The sequence below is a fragment of the Podarcis liolepis genome (assembly GCF_965112155.1).
Source record: "Podarcis liolepis genome assembly, chromosome: Z".
Taxonomy (NCBI): Eukaryota; Metazoa; Chordata; class Lepidosauria; order Squamata; family Lacertidae; genus Podarcis; species Podarcis liolepis.
This window is the reverse complement of record NC_139570.1, coordinates 20253887-20276511: the sequence shown is the minus strand read 5'-3', so window position 1 is coordinate 20276511 and position 22625 is coordinate 20253887. Positions and strand designations below refer to the sequence as shown.

General features: G+C 44.4%; 2 protein-coding genes and 1 long non-coding RNA gene across 16 annotated transcripts in view; 2 read left to right on the top strand and 1 right to left on the bottom strand.

Moving 5' to 3' along the window:
* Positions 1–22625, bottom strand: part of LOC310698098 — a 384750-nt gene that overhangs the window by 26833 nt on the left and 335292 nt on the right. The gene's annotated exons all lie outside the window — the stretch shown is intronic.
* NSDHL (NAD(P) dependent 3-beta-hydroxysteroid dehydrogenase NSDHL) lies at positions 72–10874 on the top strand. Of its 2 annotated transcripts, none has more exons than XM_083484800.1 (8): positions 72–169; positions 843–941; positions 1275–1436; positions 2477–2623; positions 4952–5080; positions 5707–5849; positions 7892–7994; positions 9496–10874. In XM_083484800.1, exons 2-8 carry the CDS (start codon positions 921–923, stop codon positions 9826–9828), a joined length of 1038 nt encoding a protein of 345 aa, XP_083340926.1. In that variant the 5' UTR covers positions 72–169; positions 843–920; the 3' UTR covers positions 9829–10874. The 2 variants fall into 2 exon arrangements, with proteins under 2 accessions (XP_083340926.1, XP_083340925.1); XM_083484799.1 differs by having other exon boundaries at positions 109–232.
* ZNF185 (zinc finger protein 185 with LIM domain) overlaps positions 19949–22625 on the top strand; it is a 69469-nt gene continuing 66792 nt past the window's right edge. For 3 of the 13 annotated variants that reach the window (XM_083484682.1, XM_083484680.1, XM_083484678.1), the window contains exon 1: positions 20000–20208. The gene's annotated coding sequence lies outside the window, so the exon portion shown is untranslated. Of the gene's footprint in view, positions 20209–22625 lie in introns of all 13 variants that reach the window. The other 10 variants (XM_083484672.1, XM_083484681.1, XM_083484677.1 and 7 more) reach the window with 10 other exon arrangements.

Sequence of the window (22625 nt, the reverse complement as noted above, 5' to 3'; positions counted from 1 at the left end):
CGAAATTGGAGAGACGCGGAGCCAATGGGAGAACGGTCCAGCTCTCGGCCGATTATCGGCATAGGGGCGGGGAGCGTGGTGCCGCGCGGGAAGGAGGAGCTAAACGGGAGAGCGGGTAGTGATTGGAGGGATGCAGAGGTGGGCGTGGTCCAGCAGCAGCAACAACAGCGTAAGTGGGAGTAAGCGCTGCATCTTCGTGCGGCAGGTTCGGTCTGTTGTGGGGCGCCTGCAGGTAAGAGCAAGCTGTTGTCCTTGTGGGAAGTGGAAGCTGCGGGGCCTGAAAGCCTGGGTTTTAAATTGTGTTTGCATTTGTTAAGCTGATTTTTATTAGTTCTTGGTTTTTTTTAATATCGCGAGCGTTTAATGCTTTTATTTTTATTTTGCTTTGTGAACTGGGGAGTTCCTCTTATTAAATCAATATAATAATGAATATATAAGCAAGCGGGCAGTGTTGCTTTCTAATAGTGGAGGCTACCTTTCAACTTCATTGTTCTAATTAGCCATCTTGCGGCAGTGAGTTGCAAAAGCTGTGTTGTGTAAAGAAGTACACTCTTGCAAAATCATCTTATGGTGGGACTAACTGGTGGGACTTTGCTGTCCTAAATGTGGCGTTAGTGGCTAACTTAGATGGCTTTTAAAAATAGACTTACGACAGATTTGGAGAGGCAAGTGGGTTGTATTGGTGTTGACTGGTCAAATGTGTGATACATGCTGACAAAATCTTACTTCTGTTAAAGAGAGTAGAGCAGACTTGGAATTTTTATCTTAGTCAGTTGGCAATCCTACTTATGTGAGATGAAAATGGTATGCCTCTTGTTTGATTCACATATGTATTTCAACAGGAAAGAAAGTTTTGGAGTCACTGTGTTCATTGGGTGCTTCCTTAGAGTTTGCTACAAAGTCATCCATAGCTCCCAAAGATGGCAACTCGACTAAGACAGGTAAGCTGGTTTGTGTTCTTTATTGATAACTTGATTTTTCAAGGGAAAGTATTCTCACAAAACAGCTTATAATAGAGCTACTGTAAATGCATTTCTTTTTCTTTTTTCAAAAAGCATCTCTTAAGATGTTTCACCACATTTGTTTTCTATGCATCTTCTGTAAAGTAGCACTGTTTTTCATTGCTTGGTTTTCTCATTGCTTGTGGCTGTTGTTCAGTGAATTATTTCCTGATGCTCTTTGCTCATTCCCAAGAATCATGCATGCAAACTCACATGTATTCAGCAATGCATTGGTCCCTGCTGGTGAACCCTACCCTTTGCTTTTCTTTACAGACCAGAAGGAAATGCACTGTGATTGGTGGCTCAGGGTTCCTGGGTCAGCACATGGTACAAAGTCTGCTAGAGAAAGGCTACACAGTTAATGTGTTCGATGTCCGTGAGGGCTTTAAGAACAGCAAGGTGCAGTTCTTCCTAGGTGATCTCTGCAACAAAAAGGTATGAGCCAAAACTACAGCTGTGCGCACAGAAGCAAAGAGATGTCGGCACGCTGCTGCATCTTGTTCATGCTTCAGATTTGGAGATCTTTGGTCTGCTTGGCACTGCTTAAGGTGACCAGTGTTCTTTTTGGAAGACATATACATAAGGATGCAAGTGTGTTTAAAACTAGTGGGAAGTATGATTCACCCTATTAATGCCTCTTGCTGACCAATTACTGCACCCATGTGACTGAGCTATTGGGTAGCTCAAGCCCATAGCCAAATGATAAAACTACCCTTCTAGTTCTGTTTGACCATTTTTTTTTAAATGCATGCAAGTGTGAACAATTTGAAGGGAAGTGCACACACATTTCCACCACTCTGGGTGATCCCAAAGATCAGGCATAAGCAAACTCGGCCCTCCAGATGTTTTGAGACTACAATTCCCACCATCCCTGACCACTGGTCCTGTTAGCTAGGGATGATGGGAGTTGTAGTCCCAAAATATCTGGAGGGCCAAGTTTCCCTATGCCTGCCAAAGATGATTCTGTCCCTAATCTAGTGAAGACAGCTATCCCCTGCCTGCCTGCTTTCTTACAACCAGACATGAGGGTGATCTGGCTGTCAGCTTCTTCAGTTTCAGTGTTGCCATTGTAGAGCTCAGCATGGAGAAGGATGTAAGCAAACCTAGAAATAGTAGGCTCTACCTGTCATTGGTTCTGGCTCCACCTATTGTTAGCCTCCTGCCCAATGGGCAGCAGAGCAGACCACTGCCCTAATCTGTGAGATTTCATGGTATTTGAGTCTCTGCACTAAAGCTTCCTTTTTTTAACTCTCCTCGTGGAGCTGTGCTTGAAAGTCTGCCCTTAGACTATGGATGTGGAACACTCCTCCCAGTGTTATAGGTTTGCAGCTCCCATTATTCCTGACCACTGGCCAGGTTGGTGCAGGTTGAAACCCAACAACATCTGGAGGTTCATCATCTCTGCCTTAGACCCAGTTGTGGCTGTTGTGATTCTCCAGGTAGGTTGATTCTAACCTCCTCTTCTGTGCCTCCAGGATCTGCTTCCAGCTTTACAGGGGGTGACTGTCGTGTTTCACTGTGCCTCACCGTCACCTTCCAGCCACAACAGAGATCTTTTCTACAAAGTCAATTATTTGGGGACCAAAGCAGTCATTGAGGCTTGTAAGGAAGCTGGTGTCGAAGTAAGTGCAGAACTGGAACTTAAAGCAACTTGAATGAACCTGGTCAAGTTTTGTGGCTGCGTGCACATATAACACTAAATCCTTCAGCATTATTAGCCTTCAGCAAAAGTTGTTAGTGGTTAGCTCACAGATGAGCAAACAATCTATGGTTTGTTTCTCCAAAGTTTTCTTTTTACAGTTCTTGTTTTGTGCCTTTGTACCTTGGTGAGCGACGCGGGTGGCGCTGTGGGTTAATCCACAGAGCCTAGGACTTGCCGATCAGAAGGTTGGCGGTTCGAATCCCCGCGATGACAGGGTGAGCTCCCGTTGCTCAGTCCCTGCTCCTGCCAACCTAGCAGTTCGAAAGCACGTCAAAGTGCAAGTAGATAAATAGGTACCGCTCCAGCGGGAAGGTAAACGGCGTTTCCGTGTGCTGCTCTGGTTCGCTAGAAGCAGCTCAGTCATGCCGGGCACATGACCCAGAAGCTGTACGCCGGCTCCCTTGGCCAGTAAAGTGAGATGAGCGCTGCAACCCCAGACTCGGTCATGACTGGACCTAATGGTCAGGGGTCCCTTTACCTTTACCTTAGCTTGGTGAGCACCTGGGATTGAGATGCCCCAACAAACCATGGTTAAACAGGGCTGTTGGTTTGGACATAATGAGCTATGGTTAAAACAAGCCATGGGTCATAAGCCAACAACAAGCCCTGGCTTCATGTTGTGGCTTGTTAAGCAGAAAAGATAGCACGGTTAGTATGCTGTGCTGTTCTGGGCTCACACATTCAAGCAAACCATTGGTAGGCTAAACAAACCATGATGCAGTGTTGTGTGTGTACCATGGTTGTGAGTACCGTTACTGAAAATGTGCAGGCAGACAGTAATCAGGGTTGGTTTTGATCAGTGATGTGGGCTTTCTGGAAAATGTTTGAATTGGAATTTTGCCTTCAAGAGTCTACTTACTTACAGTATCTATTTAGCACCCAACAACAACTAGACACTTGTATCAAAGAGGGCAATAAAGTATAAGAGTAAAATAAAGCTCGGCTGTAGCATTCAAAATGGAGCTAAACCAAAAGAACAAATATTTCAAAACGGTACAAATTATTTTCTGCCAATCAAAAATAGTTGAACTGAAATAATTTGATGGGGCGGGGAATAAATTTCTGCTAGTGTGATTTAAAAAGCTAAATCAAAGTGTTACTTAATATCACAAGACATGGTAACTTATTAGCATTTTTCTTACATTATTTAGATTTTGAAGGGGTGGGGAGACAGATCTAAAAATAATCACTCTGCCTCAAAAGCTGCATGCAAATATATGTGGGATAGTCTCCTGAAAAAATAAATTGCTACTTTGATTATAAATGTGAGGGATATTATAAACATTTTTTAATCTGGCCAATTCATTTCGTGTGTGGTAGGGGAAGAATTTACCAACGCTGATCTCAGTGGGCTATAGTGCATATAGGAGGTATTTTGTTCTCCCTTGGGTGGTTTCTTTCAAGTTGCAGGGGTGCCAACAAATCCTTGTGCACCTTGGTAGCCAGCTAGAGGAAGAGAACAGTGTCCCTTTGACATTACCCTGATCTCAAGACCCGGCAGAACAGAGAGGGAGGGATGAGCCTTGGCTTTCCTCTGTAACTGAGGAAAGTGATGGGAGCTTGTTCCCGTTGTGATAAGCAAACACTTGGAAAGACCAGGAAGTCCTTACACCTCACTCAAATGTTTCCAAATCTCAGTGCAGCTTCTAAGAGAGTCCCATATCTCTGAAGTCAGCCTGGCAGCACAGAAACCCCTTGTGGTTCCATGTCAGGATTCTCCTTGATTCTGTACTCTCCACAGAGGAAAAATGCACTTGCCAGTGGCAAGCTGGTGGGTGCGTTTGTGGATCCTTGATTTCTCAGTGTGTCCATGAAACCCATTAGACTAGGAGGCTAAGGGAGATGTCAGAATCCCCTTGCACCATCCATGCATGCCAGTAGAGAGTGCCCTCCTTCACACAACACATAACTTATAGGACTTTTGACCACTAGATAGATTTAAAAGGGGTATTGGACAAATTCACGGGTGGTGAATGGGTGTTTCAGTGACTACCAGCAATCATGGAATGTCCAGTCTACCTTTGAATACTACCTGCTGGCTGGAAATGGCAGAAAAGGGCTGTTTCCTTCATGGCTCACTGCTACGCTCCCTGGAAGCCCCTGGTTGGTCACTGTGGGAAACGAAATGCTGGACAAGATGGGCATTTGCCCAGATCCAGTAGGAGTATTACATTTTTGCAGTTCTTGCCAAAGCATTCCGTGTATAACACCATGTATTGTGCTTCTCCCCACCCCCTTCCTGTTGCAGAAACTGGTGTTGACTAGCAGTGCTAGTGTGGTCTTCGAGGGCACAGATATTAAGCACGGAACTGAAGATCTCCCCTACGCAAAGAAACCCATTGACTACTATACAGAAACCAAGATTCTGCAGGAGAAGGTCTGGATGTCCTCTGTTTTGCTGCTGCTACTAGGCTAACAGATCCTATATGTGCTAAACAACATAGGGAGCCGTATCCAATGTAGGCTCTATCCAAGTGACTCAATGGTATACATGTTCCATTGGTGAACTGTTTTGTGCTGGTGGGATGTTGCTACACAAGAGAATGTGCAAGCAGGTCGCTGCTAACTTCCTTGCACTATAGACTGCACAATCTGGTGTGCAACGAGTTTCTGCTAATGCAACTGTCGTGTTGGATTCCTGTGCAATGTTACAATTCACCCATCTGCTAGTGCAAGAGCCCTTGTACTAGCAGAAAGAGAATGTTGGCTACAGCCAACAATCTCCTGTCTATTTTAAAAGAAAAACAGAACGACCACGAAGTGTGAAATCGTTCTGTTTGGAGTTCCAGGCATTCCATTCCTCCTCCCACCATGTTGTCATTCTTTTACCTCTCTGTCCATCTTTGTGGGGCTGTTTTTACCATATCTGCAAAACTTAAGGATACCTCAAGTCTATTGAAACCTCCCTCTTGGGTAAGGTGACACTGACTACCCCATTTTAGATGTCCGGTGTATTTAGAAGGCTCTGAGCATTGATAGATAGCGCAGGCTTTTCTCTTGTAGGAGGTGCTGAGCGCCAATGACCCAGAGAGGAATTTCTTCACCGCTGCTATTCGTCCCCATGGCATCTTTGGCCCACAAGACCCTCACCTGGTTCCCGTCATTATCCAAGCAGCCAAGAGTGGCAAGATGAAGTTCATGATTGGGTAAGGAAAGTCCAGCCCCTTGAAAGTTTTAACTGCTCTGAATTTTGCATCCTGCTTTTATGACTGGTCCAGCTGAAACATGTAAGGAGCCTGCATCACCGTCATCTGTTTGAATGCTGCCTTATTTATTTCTTTTCAGCAGCTTTTTACCTCTTTTTGGGCGGCTCTTACAAAAATTGTTGCAACAAGCGTAGATTTTTTTTAAAAAAAATTAATTTAATTTTTAAAAAGTTACAATAAAATGAACTTAGAAAAAATGTGGTTATTTCATCCTATCCCCACCCCTGGGGACAATGTGGTCCTTCACACGCCCCTGTGATGGCAGCTGAGAGACGGATAATAGTTAAAGCCATATATGTGTGTGTGTTTTTGTGTAAATTTTATTCATAGTTTACACGTTTCCCACATTCACCAAATCACAGACACAAACATTACATTTGGCATCGACTTCCCTCCCCCGCCCACCTCCATGGTTCGTTTTAGTTATCCTTTGCTGCTGCATATTCAAATTATTCCATATTCGTTCTTTTTCAATTTTAGCTCAGCTTACTTTATACTGCTGAATTTACTCAAATCCTGCAAATGTTTTAATACGTTTACAGTGATTTTTCAAATATTCTACAAATCTTTTCCAGTCTTCCTTCAGGACTCTTTCTTCCTGATCTTTCTTATTCTACTAGTTAAGCTAGCTATTTCTGCACACTTAACCCACACTTAAGCCAGTCTGCAGCATCAAAAGATTTACATAATTACAAAAATGTAAGTAATCATGAACCGTAAATGTAAGCTTGTCAATGAGTATAGAATAGCGTCAAACAATCCCCACATAATTCATAATGTCTAACGATAAAGATGTAAAAACATAAAGCCAATAACAGCAGAAATGAAGCATCTCAAAAATTAAATCTTGACCCCAACATAAACTCCTGAAAAGGACTCCGCCCAGGCATCCTGAGCAGCAAGGTCCTGCAGGGCTCACAGGTAAGATGGTCTCTGGCCTCTTCAGCAGTAAGAGCAGCTTTCATTGCTGGAGTCAGTCATTGCCCTGCCCTCCCAGACCAGGTGGAAATAGGTCAGCAAAGCAGGGAGCAGGTCTTGCAGGAATCAAAGTAAAGGTGACTGAGCTTCTGGACCCAGTTGGGCGTGATGCTGTGTTGGGCTTTATTGGATGTGAAATGCCTATGAAAAGAAACGTCCTGCTACTATACAGTGGTACCTTAGGTTACATACTCTTCAGGTTACATACGCTTCAGGTTACAGACTCCACTAACCCAGAAATAGTACCTCGGGTTAAGAACTTTGCTTCAGGATGAGAACAGAAATCGTGCTCCAGCGGCGCGGCAGCAGCAGCAGGCCCCATTAGTTAAAGTGGTGCTTCAGGTTAAGAACAGTTTCAGGTTAAGAACGGACCTCCGGAACGAATTAAGTACTTAACCCGAGGTACCACTGTACTTTATTTAAGCTGATTTTGAAGATTTAGACAATAATTTTCAGTGTGACGTTTCCCAACACAGGTTATGTCCAAGTCAGTAATACACAAAATCCCACAAATTGGACATTATGTGGGTGTGCACATAACCCAGCAGTTCTTTAGCTGGTGGATGGAGGCCAGTGGATTCTTCCTTTCAGCTCTGCAGTCCCAGCACAACCATCATTTGGAGCCAAGTGATGTTTCTCACATGGAAGAGAAAGGGATGCTCCCTTCAGCTCCTCCTCCTCTGGCTGGTGGGTGGTGCCAAGCTGGCCTTTCCCTTGACATGATGCTCTTCCTGGACTGCAGTAAACCCTATGGTAAACAGGAGGTTAAGTGGGGACTGCAGTATTTTTGACAGGACCACAGCAGGGGAGGTTAGACTCTCCACACTCAAGCTGCTACTTGGTCTCACTGCAACTCCAATGTACTTTCAAAGCAAAACAAAACAAACTTGCATGGTAATTGCATCCTAACAGCTAGCACCCCATCTATCTTGGCTCTCTGTTTCCAAGAGTTTTTTCCTTGCATGTTGGTGTTAACCTTCAACTTCTTCCTTTTCTCTGCGCAGAGATGGAAAGAACTTGGTGGATTTTACCTTTGTGGAAAATGTGGTCCATGGGCACATGCTGGCTGCAGAGCAACTTGAGAGAGACTCTCCCCTGTGTGGAAAGGTGGGTCCTCCTTTTTCTCTGTGAAGGAATGCGACTGCTACACCATGTTATGTTCTGTCGTTTCTTGTAAAATGGTTTTCTTTCCTGACCTGGATGTTCGGAATTCACAGCAGAGTCAAAAGTTAAGCCCAGGTACCTAATATAGTTAAGAGGAAATGAAACCTACAAAGCTAAGACGGAAAAGAAAAGCTCAACAGGTATTCATAATGGAGGGTTAAATGGGACTCTTCTAGCCTTTGGATTGGCTAATAGTTTGGAAAGGGAAATAGAACTTTTGTGGCTAAGAGAAGCTGGTAAACAGAGATAAGTTGGTTGAACTGAAATGTAACATTAAGAGCTGGAACACTGGAGTGTTTTACAAGATGGTTGGAGCTCTATAGAGAAATAAGCTAGGAGAATGCTGCAGATAAGCTGATCTGAAGGGCAGAAATTGGTAAGTATTGGCTTGGCAAGCAATCTCGTCTACGATCAGCAGGATGTGATTTCCTGGTTTTTATTTTCTTGGATAACTGTCCCTTAAAGGCTCTTTTTTGTAACTGTTTTTTTTTTTTTACAAAGAGAAACCTTAACTATGAACCAAATTTGTTTTGGTTTTGGCCCATATTAGTCGTGCCTCACCTTGCTACCTTGCCACTATTTGAAGTTGGCTAGGCCAGTTAGCTTCAAAAGGTTAAAGCACCATTGAATGGAGACAGCCAGGACTAGAAAATACCTACTTTGTGGCAGCACTGAGGCAGACAAGAAGGTGGAGCTAGTATTGTTTGTTTGTTTGTTTGTTTGTTTGTTTGTTTGTTTGTTTGTTTGTATACTGCCCTATACCTGTAGATGTCAGGGTGGTTCACAACATAAAATAACAATCTGAAAAACAGAAAATGCATAATAAGAACCAAAACAGCGACAACCCCATAATCCCCCTGATTGGCTTGCCTCCCTTCTCTTTCACGTCACTGGCTACATAGCCTGATATTTCACACTTAAGGGATGAGAGAGGCAGCTTTCTCATAATGCTGGTTGTTGTTTTTTTGCACAAGTCTCATTTGAAATTCCCCAACTGTGATATTCACAGAAGCCGCCCAGAGTGACTGGGACAACCCAGTCAGATGGGCGGGGTACAAATAATAAAATTATTATTACTATGCCCTCACTTGCCAATGTTTTTCCAGAAGCAAACTGATCAGTTCATGATCTCTTGCTTTTAGAGCATTGTCTCTCCACTCCTTTAGCTCAGGTGTGGAGAACTTTAAGCCTCCCAAGCGTTGCTGAGCTACAGCTCCCATCAGCCCCAGAAAGCATCGCCAATGGTAGGAGATGATAGGTGCTACTGAACACCTGTAGAGCAAAAGGTTCCCCATACCTGCTTTAGCTGGAAAGGATCCCAAGGATAGTGTACAAAAACCAGAAGTAGCACAACTGCCGACTTCAGGATTGCAGCTTTAAAGGGGTGACAGGGAAAAGATGATTCTTTACTCTTTGTTTCTTATCTGTTTGTGTTAACTCTCAGGCATTTAACATCACGAACGACGAGCCAATCCTCTTTTGGGAGTTTATGTCGCGCATCCTGACGGGCCTGGACTACGAGGCTCCCAAATACCGCATTCCCTATTGGCTGGCCTATTACTTGGCCTTCCTTCTGGCACTGGTGGTTACGCTGCTGAGCCCCTTCGTCACTGTCCATCCCACCTTCACCCCAATGCGGGTGGCGCTTGCTGGAACGTTCCACTATTACAGCTGTGAGCGGGCCAAAAAGCACATGGGCTACAAGCCACTGGTTAGCCTGGATGAAGCCATGGCAAAGACTCTCAAGAGCTTCCCCCACCTCCACCGTGCTGCGTAGCTGCCTGGGGCCCATGATAACATCTCCACAATCTCTACAGACTCTGCTTTGGCTGCTCCTGTCTCTCAGTCTGGTTTCCCTAGAACACTTCTTGCAGGAACCCCAGTCTGAATTGATTCTGTTGCCTCAGCTGAGTTGCATCTCTGAAGTGGTGGCTGCACAGGGTGAAACAAAACCTGATCAGTTCGTTAAGTCTGCTTGATCAGGCACAGTTTCCCAAGCCTTTACTCGCCTTAACCTTATTCAGAGGGAAGTAAACTGTGAAATACAAGGCTGGGGAGCTTGTGGACTTTCACAGTGGACTCCCCAACTCCCATCAGACCTAGCCAGCATGACCCAATGGTCAGGGATGATGGGAGTTGTAGTCCAGGTGAGCCATAATTTTCCGTACTCTTTTTTCAGGACAGTCACTTTTAAGTGTTGGGGAGATCTGTGTGCAAATTCCAGAGCTGGGTAACCCATCTGTATATCTTTAGGAGATAGGAGAAAGCATTTCTCTTTAACCAGGCCTTGGGCTGCTTAACATTCCATGGCCTTTTAAATGTCCTTGTGGGAGGGTGTGTGTGATGGGTTTGTTCTTGTTTTATTATGTATTTCATGTTCTCATTTTGAATTTTTATGCTGTGAGCAGCCCTGTGATCTTTGGGTGAAGGGCGGTATACAAATTTAATAAATAATAACAATAATATATCGGTCATTGTTAAGGTAAAGGTGGGAAATCTTGAGCTGATATTGCATTACAACTCACATCAGCACCAGCCGGGGGCTCGTAGTCCCAATAACATCAGGGCAACATCAGCAAAACCACCCCTTGCTGCAACAAGATTATGTAGGAAATCTGTAAAGATGAGGCATTTGCACTTGTGTACTTAAACTGTGGCCCAAACTTTCTGGAATGTGACTGCACAGGTTCTTTTTCTTAAGACAGCCACTGTACATTTGTCCAGCAGATGGGAAGAGTTTGCTTACATACTTAAAGGCAAAATGTATTTCAGTGCAATTGCCAATAAAGTACACTGGGATATTCTGATCTGGAAGTATCTAAATCTTGAGACAGTTTCTGCCTTCCTGAAATACGTAAAATGCATGTTGGGGTGTGTGAATCTATGTTCATTGATAAATTGAAAAAGGGTATATGTAATGTGAATGAGCATTGTGGCCAGTGTATCTCCTGCCTTCACGTTCCACAGTGAGAACCGCTTATAAGCTTCCCATTAGAAAATGATTTCGGTAATGAGAACCTTTGGATGCAACATCAGCTTCTGCCTCTAGGTGGTGCTCGCTTGCCATAGTTGCTCTGTGAGTTCCATTGATAAAACTCAGTACAATACAATAGATGCTGATTGTTTCTGAAGTAAAAGGCCTCTTGCCAAGTCACATACAATACTGCAGTTAAGCAGGACATTCCCACATTATATCAATAGGGGTTGCAGTCACAGGTTTATCTAGTTTGCTGGCACATTAATGGAGGTGTGAAATCCCACTACTTTATGCTGTCTTCACAGGGGAAGCCTGTACAGCCCTTTGCAAATCAATGTAGTCCTAAGTTCTTAGATGAAAAAGTATCCCTTCAGATGCTTGCGGACCACAGCTCTTCTTATCCTGACCCTGCCCATTTGCTATGCTGACTGTGGCTGATGAGAGCTGGAATCTAACATCTAGAGGGCCTTAGGCTACCTTCCTGGCCTTTAGTGCACAAGAGTTAACTAATGGAGTGTAGGAATGAGGAAGGTGTGGCCGTCCAGATGTTGCTGGACTCCACCTCCCATCACCTCCCAACCTTTGGCATTGTTGGCTGGTGCTCATGGGAGTTGGAGTCCCATATCAGCTGCAGGGCCAATGGTTGTTGTTTAGTCGTGTCTGCCTCTTCGTGACCCCATGGACCAGAGCACGCCAGGCACTCCTGTCTTCCACTGCCTCCCGCAGTTTGGTCAAACTCATGTTTGTAGCTTCAAGAACACTGTCCAACCATCTCGTCCTCTGTCGTCCCCTTCTCCTTGTGCCCTCCATCTTTCCCAACATCAGGGTCTTTTCCAGGGAGTCTCTTCTCATGAGGTGGCCAAAGTATTGGAGCCTCAGCTTCAGGATCTGTCCTTCCAGGGCTGATTTCCTTCAGAATGGAGAGGTTTGATCTTCTTGCAGTCCATGGGACTCTCAAGAGTCTCCTCCATGTTACCCATTCCTTTTGCAGGGAATGGTGAACCTGGCTTGGTACCGAAGCATCAGTGATAAGATACGTTTCCTTATTAGAGCAACCTCAATCTATTTCACCCAAAGCCTTTTGGCTTTAAGCCAGAATAGGCTCTTGTATCCAGAGTGCCCTCTTGTAGCCACAAGTGTTTCTGAAGCTCTCCTTTCTTTTTAAGCAGGTTCGTACCCTGAAGTCACACTTGCTGCAGCATACATTTCAAAGCACATTGCTTCTCCTGAATAATCTAGGGGACTACATTTTGTTAAGGTTTTGTAGGGACTGTAAATAAACAGTTTTTAAAAAAAGAATTTGAGTGTTTAGGTTCAGAGAAGGGAGGGGGGAATTTGAATTCAGTTTGCATTTAAAAGACAAACCTACCACATTCTTCAAAGCAGTACGTGAACTGAAGTGCAGCAATCCTTTCAAAGTTCACCATATAGTTTCCCAGGCCAAGTAATGTGTACAAAACTGGTGAAAATAACATTTTAAAAAGCATTCTATTAGGGGAAATGGTTTTGGGGGGGAAAGTGTTTATTAGGCAAACTTGTGTATACATAATACATATTTGGAGAAACTTGCACTAAAACTGGTGAATTTGTATGAGGACTTAAAAAGAGAATTCAAACTAATGTGGAGAATTGAACTTCAGGTTGGAAAAATGAGAAATGAAAAGAATCTGAAATTGATAGATCTGCCCATCCTTTATTTATATTATAGCACGCCTGAACAAGGAACTACAGAAGGGAGTAACTTCCCATTAGGAAAGCCGGAAGGGGGCATAAGAAGTCCCCTTTGTACACTGATCCAGTTCTCTGGGGTCTAACAACACAGAAGACAAAATATTTGCCCACCTTCTTTAGCCCTATAACAACAGAGCTGCCTTGTGTTTCATCGAAGTTATGGGTGATACCTGCTCTGCTTAGGAGTTTGCCAGCCTTTGCCTGTGAATTTTGAGAGGATTCATGCCACCAGGAAGCTTCTGCAGTGTCATAGGCATAGTTGTGAGGTATGTGGAGAGCTCAGAAGCAAGAAAAGCACCAGTTATGCCAATGGGGGGGGGCAGAATAAGCATTCTTGTAATGTAGATCTCAGAGATCAACGATGATGTGTCACATTTGGAAGCGGTTGTGCTAACATTGCGATGGGAGTGCCCAAAATTGTTGCAAAGCATCAGCAGTTATTGTTTTTAAAGGTGCTTACCTGGGTAAAGGTTTGGAAGAAGCATCTGGATTGCCGAAAACAAATGAGTGTGTGGATGGTGTCAAGAAAAAAAAGATAATGTGGAGGTTGCAGTTCCTGTGAACACTTGTCCCCAAGTACTCTCAAAGGGCAAAGAAGCTAATGACAGTAAACCTTGAGGTTTTATGCTTGGGTGATACTGAGGAATGAGAGAAGGGGGATTGCGGGACTTTATATTTAAGGAATTCCATTCAATCTTCCCCCATGAGTCAGAGTTACAGCAAAGCTCTGTTGTGGCCACACCTGGGTGCAGAAAGGGCAGAGATGGGGCTTGGCCTTTGTTGTGGAAGAATGTGTTGTATCTTTCTCTGCAGGTGGAAATTGGCACAAAACCAGCATAATTGCTGCATCCTCCACGCCTTGACCTGTTGAGTCCTAGATCAGCACAGCAGTTGCTTGTTCAGTGTGTTTGTGTTGCCACCCAATACCCATTGTCTTATTTATTGGTTTATTTCATAAAATTTATATACCTCTTGATTGTTAGAAAACAAAAACAAATACCTCAACTGTTTACAAAAAGAATAAAGCAACAAAGGATTGGTAAAAACAATTAAAATGTTCAGAACAATTAAAACCAGCAATAAACTAAAAACACATCAGCATTCCAAATATCTGGGTAGCCTTGCCTTCTTTTTTTTTTAAAAAAAAAGGTTTTAGCAGCATCAAAAGAGTGCAGTGAAGGCACCTGCCTGATATCAATAGGCAAGCTGTTCCAAAGTGTAGGTGCTACCACACTAAAATATCACTTTCTTACTAGTGTGGAATGGGTATTGTGATGGCTATGTTACCTTCAGTGTTACTGGGAATCACAGGTGGGGACAGTGCTGTTGAGTTCATGTCCTGCTTGTGAGCTTCACAAAGGTAATCTGGTTAGAGGGACGTGGATGGCACTGTGGTCTAGACCACTGAGCCTCTTGGGCTTGCCAATCAGAAGGATGGCAGTTTGAATCCCTGTGACGGGGTGAGCTCCCGTTGCTCGGTCCCAGCTCCTGCCAACCTAGCAGTTTGAAAGTACGCCTGTGCAAGTAGATGGCATTTTTCCATCTCCATTGTATGAAGCAGTTGGTCCCTTACCTTTCTCACCCTGATCTGGCCACAGTGATCCATGCGATGGTCACCTCCAGGCTTGATTATTGTAACTCGCTCTACGCGGGGCTGCCCTTGAAGCTGACCCGGAAACTTCAGCGGGTGCAGAATGCCGCAGCGAGGCTCCTTATGGGGTCCTTGCACAGGATCACATTCATCCAGTGCTTTACCAGCTGCACTGGCTCCCGGTGGAGTACAGGGTCAGGTTTAAGGTGCTGGTTTTGACCTTTAAAGCCCTACAAGGCCTAGGACCCTCGTACCTATGGGACCGCCTCTCCTGGTATGCCCTGCGGAGGACCTTAAGGTCCACAAATGACAACACTTTGGAGGTCCCAAGTCGCAAGGTAGTTAGATTGGTCTCAACTAGGGCCAGGGCCTTTTTAGTACTGGTCCTGACTTGGTTGAACGCTCTGTCACAAGAGACTAGGGCCCTGCGGGACTTGACATCTTTCCACTGGGCCTGCAAGACAGCTGTTCTGCCTGGCCTTTGGTTTGGACTCGGTCTGACCCTTATGTTTCCCTCCCCTTACGTTTTTCATTTATGGGCTACTATTAAAATGAGGCTGCATTTTAAATTGTATTTTAACCCATATTTTAATAAACTGGTTTTTTTTGGGGGGGGTCGTTTGTTTGTTTGTTCCCCCCATTATATTTTATTGTAATTTTATTGGTGTTAGCCGCCCTGAGCCTGGCTCTGGCTGGGGAGAGTGAGGTATAAATAAAAAAATATTATTATATTATTATTATTAGATAAATAGGTGCGGCTGTGGCGGGAAGGTAAATGCCGTTTCTGTGTGTTCTGGCACTCTTCAGGGTGTCCTATTGCGCCAGAAGCAGTTTAGTCATGCTGACCACATGACTCGGAAAGCTGTCTGTGAACAAACGCCAGCTCCCTTGGCCTGAAAGAGAGATGAGCACTGCAAGCCCATAGTCACCTTTGACTGGACTTAACCGTCCAGGAGTCATTTTTTTAATCTGGTTGGACCCTGAGAGCAAGATAATTGGGTCACTGGCCTGATTCAGCAGGGCTCTTATGTTCTCCGGGCAGCTTAAAAGTACATTTAAAAACAATATATGGTATCAAGGGAGTGGGAAGCAGCATAAAAAACAATTCCGTCTAGTATAAGAAGAAAAACCATTAATAGATCTACAACTCACCAATGGAAGTAGTAGGGGATAGAGTAATAGATGGCAAACCCACACAAAACGTTTAAAAATAGTGTTTGTCCACCCAATGCACTTCAGCACATCCACAGATAGGTGACATGGAATTTTATGTTGGATTTCCCCCCCCCCCCTTCTGCATTTTTGCAGATTGGAAAAAAATCCAAATTAAATGGGGCGGAGGAAGAAATGGTGCCATTTTGTTAAAGACGTCCTGTGGTTGACGGACCTTTCAGATTTATGAGTATTACTGCTGTTATTACCAGCAGGTTTCAGGGTGGTTTGCAACAATTCAAAACTAAGTATTAAAAACCGTTAAAATGAATAGCAGTCACAGGAATAAATTGGATCATGAAAACACAAATCTTAGGTGTTGGGCCAGTACTTTTGTGAAATCTGGGGCAATGCTAATAAATAGCAGACATTTCCTGTGCTTTCTTTGGATCGATGGATATGTTGGTTTTGCTTTGCTTTGCCCATTGGCCATAACAACATCAAAATGCTTACAATACTGCTGAAGACTATTTGCAGAATTAAAAGCATGCAACTTTTCAAGCAGTAACAAGTTTAATATACAATCCAAATGAGACATTTAAACTATTTGCACAATCCTAACCATTTGCACAATTCTAACAAGGCATATGCTAAAGCTGTCAAAGAGATTATTGCACAACGGTGTTAGAAGGCAGATGAAAGTTGAAGATTCAAGATAGTGAAATGGACCTGGGTCATTTTAATGGCTTTGAAGCTTGCAGGACACTTGTTGAACCAACCTTTGTAGCTGCTGGAGTCAAGAAGCTTGTTCTAGAACAACTGCATTTGTGTCAAAAAGAAACCATTCTGTTGTGCCCCATTTCTGGATATTTCATGGTGGTGTTAGAAGCTCCAGAATGCTATCTCCAAATTAGTTGGCTGTGCAATGGAATGGCAGGTGGAATTCAGTTACGATGTACAAAGTGACACACAACCCCAAGGGTATTTTAACTTCCCAGGACACTAACTCTTCTTACAAGTGGCCACTCTGGAACCAAAGCAATTTCAGATGAAGACCGTAACATCAACTCAGGACAAAGTATTGTTTATCACACTTAAAAGCATTACTTGGCTTACTGATGCCAGTTTGTCTTTATTATTAACATTTTTGTGAATTGCCACTGTTGATAATAGTGTAATTCTCGCCACCTGTCCTTTTTTGTATCTCACTTCCTTCTGACTTCACTGTTTAAAATCACCCCTACACTAGGATAATGCTTTGTGAATTTGATGCATAGAACTGTAGCTCAGTGTTTCCCAACCGGTGTTCCGCGGCACACTACTGTGCCGTGAGACATTGGCTGGTGTGCCGTGGGAGGGAGGCGGGCAAGTCGGGCGGTGAGAGGCGGCGGCGGCGAGGATCCGCGTCGAGCCGGGGGCGGCTCCGCGGTGGTGGTGCCGAGCGGCGGGGCAGCGCGTGCAAAAGGGAGGAGCGCAAGACAGCGGAGGAGGAGGAGGCCGGCATGTCCGGGCAGCAGCAGCAACAACAGCAGCAGCAACTCCCGGCGACGGCTCCTCAAGCCCCGCCGCCGCCCCCTCCTCCGCCCGCTATCACCGCCACCACCACAACAGCCGCCGCCGCCTCAGTTGCCGCCGTCCCTCAGTCCCTCGCTCTGCTGCCTCCTCCCACCCCCAAAGCTTGGAGGTTCCCCGGCAAGGGGGAGGGAAAAAACTTTCACTTTCGTGCGTCCCTCCCGGCGTGACGCTGCGCGCTGACGTCACGGGGCGGGGCTTTAATGGTGGTGTGCCGCGAGATTTTTTTTCAGTAAACAGGTGTGCCGTTGCCCAAAAAAGTTTGGGAAACACTGCTGTAGCTGACAAAGGTGTATGCCATAATACATGTTAGTCTTTAAGGTTCCATGAGACTCTTCTTGATTTTGCTAAAATTGAATGCATCTTGGATTGATTGTCAGCCTTAGCAAGAGGGCTGCCTTCTACCTGCCACTCACACTTAAGGAGGATAGAAGCTCTGTGGAGCAAGACTCGTGAAAAACCTGTTTGATTTCCTTTCATCAAATGGGTGGTTTGACTTCCACACCCTCCTTCTTGACTTTCAGCATCATTCACCCTGTTTGGGGAAAGAGGAGGGTGAAGGAAAGCAGTCTCTTGCCTTCTGCCTGGTGGGAGATTGACGGTTACTGAAAACAGCGGGGAATCCAATTAAGTTCTGAGGCTCTTAAATATAGAGCTGTTGGAAAGAGATTAGGCTTTTGCCTGATGTTATACTTAGCCTGTGAAATTTGCCACCATAGTGGTTCACTGAGAGGTCAAATAATCATAATTGTGCTCATCAGTCTCATTTAGAGAGCTTGAAGATTTATAACCAAAGGACAAGTGTTAGCAAATCAAAACACAAGAATGAACTCCACCACCACCACCACCACACACTTGAACTGCACAAATCAGGAAAGAATATGCATCTCTACATTTTGCAAATCATGTCTACAAAACTGTTGGCTCCTTAAGTCACATGGGCCCAGTACCCATGGTCATTGCCAATGGCCAGATGATGGACAGCTCACCTGCTTTGTCCAGTTCCAGGAAGGCAGCCAAATGAAAAGTGGATTGTCTCTAGTAGGCTTCTATGCATGTCTAATGAACTAGGCTTTACTTGGCATGCCATAAACTGGCACTTGGATTTGTGGAGGGGGGAGTCAAGAGGTTGCTTTGGTTTTTCTTGTTATACGTGAGCTTCAAGCTTTCTCAAACCTTTAATGACATCATGCTTTATTTATGAAAGTGTTTATATCCCGCCCTCTCACAAAACATCAGGGCAGGGTATAGCAACCTAAAAATAAAAACCTTGAAAAGCAGTACAGAAGGATCTGGTGGCATAAAAGGTCTTCGAGATACGCCTGAAAATTAAAAGTGAGGATGACTGCCCAATTGTTGCTGGAAGAGTGTTTGAGCATGGGACCCCCAATACTTTTAGTAGTAGCAGTTGGTGCAGCTGTTGCTGTAGTTGTTACTTGATTTATGAACTGTTTCCAATGACCTAAAAAAAAATACAATTAAAACATGTATAAAATAATTACATAGATAGGAACAAAACAGCTGCAGATATATATTTTTAAAAAACGCAGTTACATGGAAAACCATTTCAAAATGACAGCAATTGCATATTTTATATCAACTTTCTGGATCTTCCTTGTGAACAGAAAAATGAAGTGGGGAGAGAAAATGAACAATAAGAATCAGCTGTTAATGTTTTCCTTCGTTTCTCATTTTTACATTCTTTGGAAAACCACATTTTCACACCTCTTTGTGGACTTTTAAAATCCAACATGAAAATCCATACTTACACTTTGTGTGCGCACTTTATCCTAATAAATGCTTTGCTTTGCTTTGCTTTGCTTTGCTTTGCTTTGCTTTGCTTTGCTTTGCTTTGCTTTGCTTTGCTTTGCTTGTGTGCACATTTTGGTTTTGAGAACAGCATCACAAAATTTGTAGAAGTGCAAATTTCAAAGGCTAGCCATGTTTCAGTTTGCATATTGGTCCGGGAAGTGCGAATAAGGTTTGCATTAAAATCTGTAGCTCAGTGGTTAAGCACCTGTTTTGCATGCAGAAGGTTCCAAGTTCTAATCCTGGCATCTCTAGGTAGGACTGAGAGAGAACCCTGCCTGAAATCCTGAGGAGCTGCTGCCAGTCAGTGTGGACAATATTGAGCTAAATGGGCTAATGGTCTGAGTTGGTATAAGACAGCTTTCTATGTTCATATGTCTTTCAGGAAAGGACCATAGCTCAGTGCCAAAGCATCTACTTTGCTTGCAGAAGGTTCAATCTCCTGTATCTTTACGGGAGGAGAGAGATCCTGCCTGAAAACCTGGAGAGTTGCTGCCAGTCTGTGTAGACAATAATGGGCTAGATGTACCAAATGGTCCGAACTCGGCAGGAGGTAGCTTCCTCTGTTCCCAAGTTCCTACAGAAATAAGTTCCCTAAAGTATAGAAATGCAGCAAATTTTTTAAGCAAAATAATATAGCTAATTTCTCAGTAGCCCTGCCTATGAAGGTTTTATTAACTTTTTGGTGTGAAGATTCGCGTGAGAGCTATGTGCCTGTCCCTTGATGGGTGCTTTAGGTTTGTAGGCCTTGGTTAACAGCAGCTGAATAATTGTACAGAACAGGAAGAGGGAATTGATTCTCAAGATGGCTGTTTGCGAACCCTCCTTGAGTGCCAAGCCTTACTCCCCATACAGAATTTGGCAAAAGCAGGAAAAAAGTGCTACCGTGACTTGGTTTCCAATTCTCCTTGTCAGCCTTGGGTGTCTCTAGCGACAGAGGGCAGAGAATGTAAGGAATGTACTAGGGAGAGGCACCTCTTTGCCGAAGTGCAGGGGGGAGAGAGAGAGAGAGAGAGAGAGAGAGAGAGAGAGAGAAGGAGGGGGAGACTTTCTGCTGTGGAAAGAGAAACCTGTTTGATCCCCTGAAGGGCAAAAAAAACACACCCACATTGTCATCTCCCTCCCATAACAAGGCTGGGCCTCTTTTTTTGGCAAGGGCAGCCTTAGTTGTCTGGGACGCATTCTGGCTTGCCCACACCTCCGCCGCTGAGCGCATAAGGACTAGCAGGGAGAGCACAGCTCCAGCCACAGTTGTGAGGGCAGGAGTCCTGTTAAATGCGCGAGGACACCTTTGGAGAAGGGACCCACTGCCGCTGAGGTTGCGAGTAAGTACCACCTTTTTGGTTTCAAAGATGAGAGGGTTTCCTCTCTTGCCCTTCTTCCTCTGCTCTTTTTCTCCCTTGCCTTGATTATCCTTTCTTTGAGGTGGGAGGAAAGTTTGCCACCACAGATCAACAGCTTGTGGAAAGCGACTTCCCCAACGCGCCACCTGTTGGGCTCGATGACCCTCGTGGTCCCTTCCAAATTTACAATTCTATGAGCTGGCCTGGCTTTGAACAGTTATTTGGGCTGGCATACTATATATTTAAAGCACATTATTTTCCTTCAAAGAACCCCGGGAACTGTAGTTTGTTAAGGGTCTGGTGAATTGTAGCCATGAGAAGGGTAAGCCATAGTTGCCAGGATTCTTTGGGGAGAAACAATGTGCTGGCCCACAGCTGAAAAAGGTTGCTGACCCCTGCTCTAACCACTATGCTCTCTTTAGATCCAGCTTGGCAGCTGCTAGCAAAATCCATTGCTTTGTGTTAACAATTGCCACTTCTTCCCACCCCCCACCCCAGCAGATTTCCTGAAATGTTAGCTTTATATTTTCCTCCAGTATGCAGATGCAATGATGTGAAATGTTGCTGTGGTTCTTATTTCTTATGCAAATCTCTTCCTTGGTCTCATTGCTATTTCTACTAATTTTTACAACAGCCCTGTAAGGTAGGCCAGTCCTGGAGAGGAGGTGGCATTTGAGCCAAAAACACTGCAGCACTTTCTCTTAATTACAACACTTGCTGTGTTATATATACAGTACTGTGAATGTCTGTCTGCCATTCAGCTGTTAGCATCATCAGTACAAAAAGTTGCTTAACTGGGGAAGTAGGAGAAGGATTTGGCATCATTTTGCTGAAGGGTCCTCTGCCCTCCACCTTGCTGGAAGCACACAACAGGGTCAAAAAAAGATAGAATTATGGAGTTGGAAGCAGGAGTGTCTGCTTGGCCCCCAACTGTGGGTGCGCAGGGCCGTGAGCGCCATGTAGCTTGCATGACCCTGGCACCAGAATTTGTAGGTGCCCAGCCCCTCATGGGGAATTTTGTGGGTGCTAGGGCACCCAGAGCCCCTATGGCTTCAAGGCACCTTGGCAAAAGCTCTGTGAATATCTGTGGGTGGGGGCGCTCCCAAATAGACACTGGACGTTATCATCAGTAACCCCATGAAGAGAATGCCGATTATAAGAGATCTGAAATAATATAGATGTCAGGTGTTTTCTGTTTTTTAGAGACATCCCTCAATTGGTAATGCCCGACATTCATTTTTCATTATTTCTATGCAGGCCTCCAGTGCCTTTTAACAGATGCAAAGCAGGCAGAAATTCAACTGGTGAAGTTCACCCAACATTTATCTGTGGCATTTTTTAACCCTGCTGCAAGGTGCTTAGGGTAGCGTACGTGGTTCTCTCAAACCTATTCTATGTTCACAACATTCCTGTGTGGTTGGAGAAACACAGAGTGTGACTACTCCATGGTAATTCGGTGAGCTTTATGGCAGAGTAGCGATTTGCATTTGCATCTCCCATTATGCAATACTGCCTTCTCAGTATGTGGGTGAAGTGATGAGGAACTTCCCCTGTGGGATTTCTGCCTGCTGTGCCACCGTTAAATCCTTGCCAGGAAAAAAAAAATGGTGACAAGCCTGGTTCTCCAGTTCAGAGTTTTCACTTGTGTATTTAAACATCTTTTAAGTTGCTTTTCAAGGTAAATATCTTCCTATGGCAGCTTACAATGCACAATTCTAATTATACAATTCATAACTGTACAATGTTGTAGAAATCAGGCGAACAGGCACCAGTGGGCTGCAGTTTAAGAAGTGCATCTGCCTTCCTGGTGGTGGTTCTTCCATCAAATTTTTGTTGAGAATCTGTCACAATAAGAAGGAAGGAAATGTCTGAGTAAGGGAGGAGATGATAGAATGGGCAGTGCTGAAGAGTCCCTCCCTCAGCCTCAATTTTCCACCTGATCACAAATCCTGTTATCTTCCCGTCCTCACACCCAGGCCTGTAACTGTCATAATGGCAAACAGCACAGATGCTGTTGTGATAGCATCATAATAACAGGCCTTGTCCACATCCACGATTACCTTGCGTTTGCAGCTGTTTGTGTCCCCAATTTAATTTGCACCATCCTCATTACCTTCCAGCAATACCAATCTCAGTGTTTTCCTTTTGTATCCTACTTGGTTCACAGATTATTTGTTTCAGTGCTTTTGGGTTGGTGGGCAATAAACGACCACTTTCTGCTACTGCCTTTTCCATTCCCACTACTTCCTCAATACTTCCATTTCTTTACCAGCTGTACTCAAGGAATCTCTACCCCCTTTCGATCCCTCGGATATGCATGAAACTGGGGAACTGCATGCACAAGCAATATTACAATTGCATATCTGTGTGCTTTGGACACTTCTCATGCAGGAAGTAAA

What these genes read in the sequence shown, in the direction of transcription:
- NSDHL (XM_083484800.1), top strand. Translation starts at nt 921, where the DNA reads ATGGCAACTCGACTAAGACAG. An exon ending in TGGCAACTCGACTAAGACAG is followed by an intron (nt 942 to 1,274) that starts GTAAGCTGGTTT and finishes TTTTCTTTACAG; the next exon opens with ACCAGAAGGAAATGCACTGT. An exon ending in CCAAGATTCTGCAGGAGAAG is followed by an intron (nt 5,081 to 5,706) that starts GTCTGGATGTCC and finishes TTTCTCTTGTAG; the next exon opens with GAGGTGCTGAGCGCCAATGA.